The 13710-nt window shown below is 40.2% G+C and overlaps 2 protein-coding genes across 7 annotated transcripts in view; both read right to left on the bottom strand.

Moving 5' to 3' along the window:
- The window catches only part of LOC139458289 (DNA ligase 1-like), a 284089-nt gene that overhangs the window by 132217 nt on the left and 138162 nt on the right, over positions 1-13710 (bottom strand). The window lies entirely within an intron of this gene.
- The window catches only part of LOC139458287 (platelet binding protein GspB-like), a 43849-nt gene continuing 32059 nt past the window's right edge, over positions 1921-13710 (bottom strand). Inside the window, exon 2 of the mRNA XM_071239667.1 lies at positions 1921-6591. Coding sequence (XP_071095768.1) covers positions 3641-6493 — 2853 coding nt within the window. The 5' untranslated portion in view covers positions 6494-6591 and the 3' untranslated portion in view covers positions 1921-3640. The remainder of the gene's footprint in view (positions 6592-13710) is intronic.

The raw sequence follows: 13710 nt of genomic DNA, 5'->3' as shown, positions 1-13710 counted from the left end.
TATATAAATACTGGTCCCTAAGTATATAACAGGCTGCCAATGCTGTACAGCGGTACATAAATCATTCACATCAAACTCAATAATTACCCACCCCTTTAGAAGGACTATGCATCCAAGTTCTTTTCTGGCGCTCACTCCATCAAATTCTCAACATATTGACTTCCTACAATATTGAATATGCTGACACAGCTATTCTGAACTAGCATCAATGACAGCATGGAACGAACTTCTGCCAGTATAAAAAGGTGTAAAAAAGACCAGAAATGATAGATATACACCATCAGGGCTGGCATTCTTAAAAGAAGCTCCCTGATCATGTATGTTGTGGTGGCAAGAAGGGGAGATAAGTGCACTGTGGTTGAGTCATAGCTAGGGGACACACTCTTGATATCTTAGTCTCCACAAGTACCGTTTAACATGTAAGAACATGTTTAAGACTATACATGTACCCAGCATGCAATGGAAATTGCCGCTGCAGTCTAATAGTTTGCAGCGACAGTCTCACATGTCTGTACTATCTATCAGTTCTCTGACAAAACATTTATGCATTTGGGTCTTTGAAAGGCATTTAGAAGTGCTACACTTAAGGAATATTATTTTTGGATGTCAAATACTCCCGAAACGTTGTGTTCCTCATAATAAAGAAGTTGACATCCATAAATTCTCTTCCTTATTTATATAACTGTTTTCAAATCAACAAATATTGTGATATAAAATCATAATTTTGCAAAAGATTCTTTTTTTTAGTAATCTTATTCCATTGAGAAAACTTAGTCAGGCAGTACAGAAAGGAAGTATACTTTTGGCATTTCATTCCAAGAAATATTTCATCATCTATTTGTGTTTTGGCAAATATTTGGTTGAGATCACTACCAAAATAATTCTACTAAGAGGTTAAAAAACCCAACTTTTTTAAAAGGTCTTTATCTTTGCCCTTTTATAGACAGACAACCTTCCCTATGGTATTGATCTGATTTGATTCTGAAGATGCTGGTGTCATGTGTTCTTGAATTTACAGGAAATGTCTCCTTACTGCATCCAACTTTGTTAAAAAAATACGTCAACGGTCAATCCATCCTATCTGTCATCAAGTGGTCCTTAACTTCTTTTGAGTAGTATACAACAAATCTGATAAGGGTGCAAGGGTCATCAAGATTTTGGGGACATTTCCCTAAAGACAAACATGTCCATGATAGAAAAATAAATAAATGCAAAAACGTGGAGTATTCAAAAAGGACAGTGAAGAAAAAGCATTTTTATGAAAAGGTTTAAAGAACTTTGTGATGAGAAGATGGTTAGGTCGAGTTCAGCTTTGATGTGGGAAGTTAATTACGGCTACACATGCCATCAGTGTTAGTAGTTGTTAGGAATATAGACAAAATAAAATCATGAACATGTGCTTTCATGAAAAAACTAACATAACCAGTTTTACGAATGAAAATATATTTAGATTTTAATATTATTTTTGTCTTAATTTGGCATTTTTATGAATTGTAAGGATATCTTTCCAAACATTCAGTCAGAATTTAATAATAACAAACAACTTTCAAATTGCAAAATGGTGAAAGCCAAGATGAATAAATAAGGGGATCAAATATTACTCAAAACATGGAGTCGAACCCCGTTACCTTGAACCCGTTAAGGGCCGAGCATTTGATATTCTGGAGGTGAGGTGGGCTGGGATTTTATTGAAAAAAGTAAATTGTCCCTGAAATTCTTAAAAAAAATAATTATGCTTCATATTGTTGGATAAAAAAAAAATGTAGGCCACAAATATGACATTGTACACAATGTGTCATTTAGAAAAAAAACTATTTTGGCTCATAGTTTTAACTAAAAAAATAATAACACAAAATCGCAGTCTCTCTCTCTCCCCTCCCCCCCCACCCCCCCCCCCACCCCCCACCCCCCCACCCCCCAACACACAGAATATCAAATATCGGTCCCCTATCTCTAATGTACAGATATCCCAAAGTTCCAACCTGCTCTTGCTGTATTCGAGATAACGTGTTTGACTGCATTCAACTTTAACATGAGACAAGTTTGGAATTCAACGACAATGGATTTCAATCATTATCAGGACAGTTTGGATTTTCATTCCATATATGAATGTTATTATAGGGACTACTTGATGAACATATATAAATATACGAACCATATGATATGCATTTATTTCACCTAAGTGATTAGCTTATGATAAATAAGTTATATCAAACCTACTGGCAGCTATCTATGGAAGATACTCTATGGTACAAACATGTCTGACCGATTCCTTCAATCAGAGATGTATTATGACTGACCACTGTAGATCCTGTGTGTAGCTGCTTCTTTACCTTCAGTCATTATGCTTTAACAACGTGTCGAGAATAATAGTCGTCTCATTTTACAGAGTTCAGTTTGATGATAACTTCATTGGTACAGTAACCTTTTCGTTGTTGTCGTGAACGAATATAAGGCCAGGCTCTTTTACGAAGTGGTTTACGAATCCGCCAACTCCAAAAAAATTGAAAAATGACAAGCAGTTGGGTTTTTAATTCTACCGACCAGAAATAAGTAAAAATGTTAAAACGCCCACCTTATTAATTAAATTATTCAAAATACCATGACTTAATTTTTTTTTGAAAAAACAACAAATTATGATGAATCACGAGAGGGAATAAAAGCTAAAAAATTGAAATTGGAATTATATTTATTATAATGTAATTACCCACCCACCGAACTTTTGGGCCAAAAATCCGTAAACCAGCAAGTCTAGCCTCATCTTTGACAAGGCAGTGTTTGAAAGTAAAGGGGGATGAATGAATCATAGAGGCCTTTTGCATTAGTGAGTTTGGTTTTTCACTGATTTTATAGTTATAGTACTTGTATCTGAAATCCCCTGATTGTTTAACTCTCTACTTTAGGATTTGGACACGGAACCTTTCAAAACATTCAAACATGATTTCGAACACTGCCAGGTGTGTAGTGGGCGACCACAAACGTCACAGTACCATTACTTGCGCATACATATTAATGCCAGTCCACAATCAAAATATGTTTTAATCCTGTCAGTTTTGAGTGACTTTGATAAATCTTATGGCAGTGAAAATATCTGAATGAAATTTCTACGTAAATAATCTATCTGAACAGGTCAAGCTTTCCGTGGAATCAAAGAGAAGTGCTGTAATAATGAGCCAATCAGAATTCCACAGGTCTCATCCATTACCCATGTATAAACTTCCTGTCAAAGCTTCTAATTAGAGTAATTCAATTACCCCCGTTCAAAGCTCCTATTTCTCCAGTAATCAAATCAATACATTCCACATGGATCACCATCTCATCTCACACACTCATAGCAGCATCACTCCGATAAGTATCCACCAGTTTCCATGACAACACAGAATCCAGATTCATGCAAACTAGATCCTGATAAGATAATTCCTGTGCTGCAAGGAGCACATACGATATGTTTACACTGATAACAGATCACATATCACGTTTCAAAATCCATTTTTTGAAAAATAGCCTCTGTATGCTACACAAGACGATTGTAACGAGAAGGCACAGTACCAGGTGGGAGTGAACTTGTGTCCATCCTCGTGGTATGTTTGTAAATAGTTGTAGAAGAATTTACACATGTACAGTGGTCACTACACACATATTAGATCATAGCTTCCTTTTGAATCTCAGTGTTTTGGCTTGTCGAACAGTCTGAACAGTCGGCCTGCTTGTCTGAGTCCGTCACGGCAGCCCCCTCAACACTGCCATTCACTGGAGCAGGAGCTGGAGAAGCATCTTGGTTGGAATTGGACTCAGCAGATTGGACCTCCACGTCAGCATTCTCACTTTGATTAGGGGCATTCACTATGGAAGTGTCATTAGGGGCAGTACTAGGCTTAGCATCCTCCGAGTTAAGAACATCAACAGGGGCCTCGTCGGGGTTAGATTCAGGTGCTGCTACATTATTATTTGCCTCTTCAGCTGCAACTACTTCTAGAGCTTGCTGAACTGCTTGGGCAGTTACTTCAGCAGCAATTCTTTTCACCGTTTCATCTTCTGATTCAGCAGTTGGTGCATCTGTGGCTGGCTGTTCTTCTGACTCAGGTTTCTCAGATTTACCAAAGGAATCAACAGCACTGTCAAGCAGATCTGTGACTTTCTGTGCAGAGTCAGTGATCCCGGTTTTAACCGTATCAGTGAAGCCAGACAGGAGACCACCAACACCAGTGCCATCTGATTCCTGAGGTTTCTGATCTTTGACTGGGGAGTCTGGGATTACAGCAACAGTGTTGGAGATAATGTCTCTTGTTGTGACTGTCGAGTCAGAGTTGCGTGTGACCGATATTTGTTTTGGTTTGATGTCATCTGCAAACTGCTCACGATTTTCGACACAGGCTTCAGGCGAGGTGACAGCATCTGATCCACTAGGAATGGAAGATTCTGTTTGTTGAGATGTTACAGAAGCCGTGAGAGGAGTGATGTCACCAATCAGAGAATCGGACTGAGTCTCCCCTGATGTGATCGATTCATCCACAGAACCAAGAATATCATCAACTTCTTTGGACAAATCCTTCTCCCCAGTTTCTAAACTGGCTTCAATCTCACCAAGCAAGTCCATACCTCCTACAGCAACATTCTTAGCACCAGAATCCACTCCTTCAACAAGCTTGTTCTCGGCGGTCTCTGAAGCATCTGTCACCGTAGCTTTCACCTCCTCCCCAGTGGAAGCAGCCTGTTTCACAACAGCATCACCGGTCTCTGTTGCAGCCGTCACCAACCCTGATTGAATCTCCCCACCAACAGCGCTCGCCTCACTACTGGCCTTATCCAATCCCTCCTCTACTGTCTGAGCTGCATCACCCACAACAGACTCCACATTCTCCTTCTGGGCAGCAAGCTCAGCCTCCACATTCCCAGCAGCTTCCTTGACGTTCTCACTCTGAGTATTGACTTCATCAGTTACAGCATCCTTTGTTGCAGCAACACTTTCACCTAATCCGACAACAGCTGCTACAGCTCTTGCTTTCATTTCCTCTCCCTCTTTGCTAACCTCATCAACTTTCTTTTCAGCTGATTCTTTAGCTTCTGTGACTCCTGCCTCTACTTGGCTTGCTTTTTCAGTTACTCCAGTGACGACGCTATCCTTTGCACTGACAACAGTATCCTTGGCCGATTCAACAGCAGAGCTGGCTTCAGCTGTAGCAGCAGCCAAACCAGCCTCAACCTCTTGTTTCTTCTTCTCCAGCTCTTCCTTCGCTTTCTCTGCCTCTGATTCCACTGTGTCCTTGGCTGACTGTGCTGCAGTTTCAGCCTGTGTGACAGCTGAAGAAATACCAGCCTCTGCCTCCTGTTTCTTATTTTCAATTTCTGCTGCAGCAGCTGTTTTAGCTGTCTCAGCTTTCTCCTTAATACCATCAGCTGTAGCTGAGATTCCAGCAACAACTTCATCTTTCTTTGACATAGCCTCCTCAGCTGCTGAATCGACCTTGCTCTTGGCATCAGCTGCTGCTGCAGACACTGATGCTTCCAGTTCCTCTTTCTTGGCCTCAGCATCTGCCTTTACAGACTCAACCTTGTTGCCGACATCCGCTGCAGCTTGCTCTGCCTGCTGCTCAGCGGACTCTTTAGCAGCCACAACGGATGCCTTGGCGGAATCAGCTGTGTCACGGACACTCTGGGCAGCCTTGTTTGCTTCTGACTCCACTTGTTCCTTGGCAGATGTAACTGTGCTTTCTGCTGATTTCTTAGCAGAGTCAACACTATCACTGACACTCTTGGCTGCCTTGTCTGCTTCACTCTCAACCTGCTCCTTGGCCGAAGCAACCTTGCTTTCAGCAGATTCTTTGGCAGCTAAGGCTGCAGCTTTAGCAGAATCAGCAGCTTTATTTGCTGAATCTTGGGCTTCCTTAACTTTACCATCAACACTTTCTTTTGTGTCAGCAATTTTGGCTGCAGCGGCATCTTTTGTGGAATCAACTGTCTTGCCAATTCCTGCCATCGTTCCAGAGATGCCGGTGGAAGCATCTTCCTTCTTTGAGGCGATGGAATCCTCCGTTTTCTTCTTGGCGTCCTCAGCTTCCTTCACCTTGTCATCCACACTGCTCTTGACCCCACCAACAGCACTGGAGAATCCTGATGATAAATTCTGACCAATCTCCCCCGCCTTTGTAATAACTGTCTCCTTAACCTCCTCAACTTTGGTAGAGACTGTCTCCTTCACCTCCTCTGTCTTAGCCTCAGCCTCCTTCTTCTTCTCATCAATCTCCTTTTCAGCCATGTCCTTTAGCTGGCTACCAGTGTTAGAAATAAGGTCGGTAGCTCCGGAGAAGAAGCCTCCACTTTCAGCAGGTTTCGAGGACTGATCGTCGCTAATGACGATCGATGGTTTCGTGGTGTCGCTCTGAGCGGCATCTGCAGTTGGCTCCTCTGGTTTCTTCTTCTCGTACATGCTGCCATCTTCCATGGCCTCTTTCTTGGCCTGCCTTGAGGCCCCCATGGAACAGAAGTTTCCCATACTGGAGTCAGGGGGATCGGGACTACAGAGACGTGCTGCTACTGCCTTGGGCTAGTGATTCTACTTGATATGATGGTGATGGTGTTGGCTTTGTTTACCTGCAACACAGAAGAATAATCATAAGTGACATGATTAATTTAACACATTCTTTATTCAAGAAAATGACACAACCTTCAAAGTTAAGTTGAGGTCAAATGATGTTTTACCGCATTCAAGATTATTTCACTTGTATAGCACTTGTATGTGGCTACTTGTACTAGACCAGACACTGTACATGGATGGCCCATCTGGATGCAGTACACAGACTCCGGGGCCGACCAGTCCTTGTTTTAGTCCCTAATGCTGACACAAGGCAGGGTAACAACAAGTACCATCTTTTTTAACGTCTTTTGGTATGACGCGGCCAGGGAATCAAACCACTGACCTTCTGCTCTCTGGTCTGACACGCTATACTCTACACAACAGAATTGTTAGTGTGCAAAACTCAAGTGTCTTATGCAGGAAAGACAGTGGGTCCTTGTCATATGCAATGTCAAAAGGTACAAATCTAGATTCCCTAGATTGAAGTACTATAGGAGCAACCCTCACGGTCCCCATGACACCTGGTAAAATGTATTTAAATATATGTATAAAACGATCTGGTCATGCATATACTGGAGTTGACTGAAGTGTTATTTTTATTCAAACCTTTAAAGGTCAGAATAATAGTGCTTAGTCAGAAAGAAGTGCGAACATTTTTTATTTGTACTGTACCATAGAGTTCTAGATATATTTAATCATTAAACAATATATCACATGACTAACCATGGGGGTGTGGGTACCCGGGTCCTACTCACCCAACCCAAGTACCCGAGTTACCCGTCCCAGCCCTAGCCATGATATAGCTGGAATATTGCTAAAATATCAAACTCAAAATCTTTATGACAGCTTGTGTCAACACCAATGGTGAAGATGAACACAGTATATATACATCTGTCCTTTCTAACTAAATGGCTGTATCATCAATTTGAACACTTTCATGATAAAATCTCAAAACCCATGACAGCTTGTCTCTGAAACAAAAACTACAAGGACTGTCACACAGCTGTCATGCAAAAATAGACACACAGTCATTGACAACAATTGCAACAACAGCACGCAACACCAACCACTTTGAGCCTGACTCCAATCAAACACTAACTCCACAGAAAGGAAACTCCCATCCACACCTTCACAAAGTTCCATATAGCTGGTGACAAGTATGGAAGCCAAGTCGTCTACCAGTACCACGACAACTGTTTGTGTATGCCTTTACAGCAATGTATGGCCAATGTATAGCCTGACACAGGGGCTCTGAGGAAAGTTACAAATATAGGTTCCTCTGAAGAAAGAATTGATTCATGGATAGCGATAAATGACACGTTATTATTGCTTAGCTGAAGGGAATCAATACGTGCATACAACGTGACTGGTTTAAACGCGTGGGGTTGAGGTGTAGTGGTAGAACCTGATGGCCACCAAATGGTATCATAAAAACTGGATATTGGCCCAGCTCAAAAAAAATTTAATATCTGGAAAAAAATATATATACTTCAATCCTTAGCTGTGTTATGGTTTGGGCAGGTTACCCCCAAATCTATTATGAGCCTTTGAATCCTTGAATAAAAATAGTTGAGAACATATTCTATAGCGGCTCTGGAATATTATTAGGTAAAAGTTCCGCTTGAAGTTGTACTGTTATTGATGGTGATTATCGAACAGTTAATTGGACGTTATTTGTGGTGTTTTCTTTGCTGGGAAAGGTTGAAACAGACATGAAAACATGATTAATAGTTGACAATTTCTTTCCAGGGGTTTTGTTTGTGAATCCAATTCTTTAGATATGATCTGATGATGTGAATCTATCATAGCACTCTGACAATATTTTCCTATTATTATTATCTAAATGGTCAATATAATTGCTATTAGAATCGGAGTGTTTTCCTTGCTGCCAAGATTGGCATGTTTAAATGAATGGTTGAGTGAGTGAGAGAAAACAAATTGTAATATGAAAGAGGTTATCAATAAATATGACAATATGACCCCCCCCCCCCCCCCCCCCCCCCCCCCCCCCCCCCCCCCCCGTAATGAATGGCCAGTAAACAGAACCTGTATCTGATCTGTCTATTACCTAAAGACCTATGTATGCATATTCCTCAGATAATCATATTATTTGGGGCGAGAGTCAATTTAAGCAGGATGCAAGGTCTTAACTCCATCTTTCACCAGGGCCACCATTCACTAGATAACATCTTGGAAGCCTAGCAACATCACAGGACAAACATCCTCTCAACATTTCCAATATTATTTTGTCCAAACTTTTTAAATAAATCAGAAAGTTTATTGAAGGCGGCATCACACATCAGTGGCATCCGGGTGTTTTCCAGGACACACAATCAGCACCAAGTTAAAGATCAATGAATCCCAATCTTTTCAAACCTAAAATCCATGCATTTTTAACAATCAAAAAGATAACTATCTTTTCTGTTGTAATGAAAAGCATCTTTTTCCTGCTCTCTTAAGTAATTGAACATTCATCACAGATTTGATATCGTAAGTATTATTTAATCGCACTTGATTCAAGTTATCCAACCATTACGCCAAAATGAATCGCCCATTAAATTTAATTTAATTGTAAATTATTGAATATAAATATATATTTCAAATTTAACATTTGATTTTAAATGATTGATCGATGGACATAGTCTGAACAATCCATCGCCAAAGCTGAGTTCACTCCAGTTATCAAATTTCCAATTACTTTCAAATTAAGTTGAAACTGGCACTGATTCTGATGCGTAAACCATCTTCAATGGTCGGAGTATCCTGCAGTCATAGGGTTATCAGAATCAGTCGTTCAACAAACAGTTTTCGAAGAGAGCCTTCAGTTTTTTTAAAGTTTTTTAAATGTACATCCATCCAGTAATTAAAACTGACCATGCTAAATGTGACCACAGATATTTTCACACAGGTAATAATTTTGACGCAGAATCCTACACTAAGCTTTTCACAATTTTGTTCTGGCATCACAAGCATAAAATAACAAGTGAGTGAGTGAGTTGGGTTTCTATGCTGATTTGAACAGTATCAACTTAATGTGAGAGGAAAAAAGCCCAAGGTGATGCAGGTCTCAGATGTTTACCACTTCGGCAAATTCATGGGTATTGTGCTGACAAATCGAGAAACATAATCGTGGCGAACCGGGATTCAAACCCACAATCTCAGGTTTCTGGCATCCCCAAGGGACACAACTCTGAACATAAAATTAATTGGACGAGTCATGCAACATAACAAGAGAAAAATTAAAAAGTTTTTTTCTCAATTTCGAAAAAAAACCTTATTGATAAAATTGATCCAAGAAATACTTTTTCAATCCTGTCAAAAAGAATCATCTACAAAAAAGATGCTTGCGTGTTTGTACATTTTCAGTACTAACTCTTTCCCCATTCAAAACACTTTTCCACTTATTAACATTCAGACCTCCAAAACTTCAGTACCCTACATAAAAATAAAAGAACCAAACATCATCAACAAGAAAAAACAAAGTTTTCAAAATGTCTTGTCAACACGTGCCCTAATTCTACTATATCTTGTAAAGTTCAACCAAGCAACTTGATACATCCATTATGTTGATATTCACTGTCTCACAGCTCCCTCTCCTGAGTAGAAAGATTTGGAAAAGAACTGGCAAGAAGATGTGCATCCCACCCTTCCCATCATGCATCAGAATAGCTGGCTGGTGCGGAGACTGTGTTCTACTGGTGCGGCATCTCACTACAGCTAATGGAGGCCATGTGTCAGCAGGCAGTACATTCATTCCTGTTCCATGTATTTCCCAGATAGCATTCATCTCACTACATCACAGGCTCTGTTGTGTTTCTACAACATTTTATAGTTTTTGAAACTGGAGATTGCAGGATTCCGTTATATTTACAGAAATTGGTTGCGTTTTTTTGTTTTGTGGAATGTATTCTGGTTTCCATCATGTTTGGAACTTCTTACCATTTTACACCCAATATGATCAGATTTTGAGAGAGAGAGAGAGAGAGAGAGACAGAGAGACACAGAGAGAGACAGACACAGAGAGAGACATACAGAGAGAGACACACAGAGAGACAGACAGAGAGAGACAGACAGAGAGAGACAGACAGAGAGAGAGAGACAGAGAGAGACACAGAGAGACAGAGAGACAGACAGAGAGAGACGGACAGACAGAGAAAGAGAGACAGACAGAGAGTGACAGAGACAGACAGAGAGAGAGAGAGAGAAAGAGAGACAGACAGACAGAGAGAGACAGAGAAGCACAGAGAGAGACAGAGAGACAGACCGAGAGAGAGAGACAGAGACAGAGAGAGACAGAGAGAGACAGATAGAGACACACACACACACACACAGGCAGAGAGACAGACAGAGAGAGACAGAGAGACAGAGAGAAAGACAGAATTGTAATATGAAAGAAAAGGGTGCACCTTAACTTCTTTTGAGCAGTATATTTCATTTCACCATCACAATCATATTTCTTGAACTTAATACATTAAACTGAGGCTACAGTATCAAACAAAAGCAACACAAAGCATGAACTGTACTCCTAACATGGCAATTTGTGCTTCCTTGAATTAACAACCTACTTCAGTTCCCAGTGGAAAAGGTGGGGGCTGGTCCTCTGCAGCTGTTTAATTACCGACAGTATCTAGCACTGTATACCGTATTCTCCGTATTAAGCACCCTGCTCCAATAACCACCCCTTGACCGACTTCCAGACCAATCTTTAGTCAATCTTTACAAGTGCCCCCCATCCACACCAAAAACAGTCCATATTATCCTTTATTATGCCTCAAAGTGAGATTGACCAATCAGAGAGCAGAACTTACCCAATATGAGCCTGTATAAAAATGTCAGTACAAATCCAAGATGGTTGTTACTGACATAATATGACATATTTATTCTTTTCCAACACCCACCTCATATATTTTACATGAAAATTGGTTATTTGACACTGTTTTGTGTTTTGATAACATTAATTGTGATGAGCAAAGACACTAATTTTTAAAGAAACCATGTCATGTCTAGAATAGTAAAACGTAGAAAATGAAAAAGCTCACATGGAGGTCACTGATTTACAAATAGCAACATTATAAAACAAAATGTACGATGACATCACAAACAAGAAACATGACGCCAATGACGTCACATAGCAATAGATAGCAGCCGGTCGTTAGGGAAAAGCGGACTGGTATCACTTTACAGTGGCCTGCAGAATTCTGATAACATGCAGGCATTTTAATGATAAGTCTATCTATTTCAGCTATAATACTTGTTTATAGGTTCACTTTAAGTGCATTATATATTCCATTGTTAATGTTTGTGAGTGAGTGAGTGAGTGAGTGAGTATGGTTTTACGCCGCTTTTAGCAATATTCCAGCAATATCACGGGGGGAGCACCAGAAATGGGCTTCACACATTGTACCCATGTCGGGAATCGAACCCGGGTCTTTGGCGTGATGAGCGAACGCTTTAACCACTAGGCAACCCGACCGCCCCTGTTAATGTTTGTGTTTACATTAAGCGTTGTATGGGAAATCATTTATACCGGTTGTAAGCGTCAAGTTATCATTTTGACATGTGCAATGAAGAGACTTTCCGATTTAATAAACACGCCTTGCCAAATATATTTCTGCTAACCTATTATGACTCTGAATATGGCTATAAAGACACCACAACTCAGAGTATATATCGACCCGTGAAGATTCCAGGGTAGAATGGGTCTTCAGCAACCCATGCTTGCCGCAAAAGATGACTATGCTTGTCGTAAAAGGCAACTAACAGGAATCGGGTGGTCAGGCTTGCTGACTTGGTTGATGCATGTCATCGATCCCAATGGCGTGGATTGATGCTCATGACATTAATCACTGGATTGTCTGGTCCAGACCCGATTATTTACAGGCCGCTGTCATATATCTGGAATATTGCTGAGTGCAGCGTTAAACAACCAACCAACCAACCAGAGTATACATCACATATTTGTTCACAGAAAACAGCAGCACAGACCGGGTATATAACTGCCTTGATACTATCATCGAAAATATTTTTGTTTCTTTGACTTTTGAACTAAGATTGGTCACAACTGCTCGATCTCTGAAAATTCAAATCGTGTACGATTTTAATAAGCACCCCCCTTTGCAAACTTCCCAAGAGTCCAGGGCTGATATTACTGTTTCTACGGTAACGTATTCAGGTTAGTTACGGTCTATATTTCTTAAACAGTATAGAATAAACATTCACAGGCCCTTAACCCATTGGTGTATTACAGTTAGCTCATAATTGCTTGCATGAATGGGAGATCATGTAGTGTTCGAAACTGAATCTTACAACACGTGTCAATATTTCTTAGCTACCTGCATGCTTACCCTTTTCACAAACACATGGTGTCATTACTAATATTCATTGATGAATTCATATACCGTATTTGATGTAATAAGCGCCCAGGGCGCTCTCAAAATTAGAAATAGGGGCTCTTATTAGAATATTATTTTGTCAAAAAAAAACAGAGTTGAAAGATAAATTCCGTGGTTTATGCTGACAGCTTGAAATGATATATTATTCCAGAACTTAATTGCCCATAATTAAGGGTGCATATAACACACGAGTGCGTATTATACACGAATAAATAAGTCTTGTGTACATTGATCAATGGGAAAGGGTGCTAATTGGGATTGTTCACTAGCCAATATATCAGCAAATATCGCCGTGGGCACTTAGAGCGGGGCGCTCATTACGTCGAATACGGTAGTTTTCAACTCAATTTTGCCTTTTATGCCCAAATATTTGAGACTGGTTATCCTCGATATTGACGTTTTATACTCAGTCGAGAGAACAATGCAGGGATAGATTCAACAACAAATTTGTATGTAGCCAGCAGGGCTTGCTCCTTTTAAAAGTTACTGGCCCTTCTCCAAACTGACTGGCCTATAACTATAGGTGGAGTCAAAGCAGCCTTCTAGCAGGGATCTGAAAAGTTAGAACTCCTCACACTTTTTCCTGCACACTGAGATAAAATCTTGGCTTCCATTTGCCATATTTCATGGCGATTTTTGAGTAAATAAAGAAGTTGTACACAACATTACAATATGGCGACCAGCTGTCCTTCTACTGAGATGATCCAATTAAAAAAATCAAACATACATGGAGAAGGGGGACTA

Source organism: Haliotis cracherodii, unplaced genomic scaffold (genome assembly GCF_022045235.1).
Source record: "Haliotis cracherodii isolate W230 unplaced genomic scaffold, xgHalCrac1.p SCAF_12, whole genome shotgun sequence".
NCBI classification, from domain to species: Eukaryota; Metazoa; Mollusca; class Gastropoda; order Lepetellida; family Haliotidae; genus Haliotis; species Haliotis cracherodii.
Note: the sequence above shows the minus strand (reverse complement) of the source record. Positions and strands in the feature narration are given on the sequence as shown.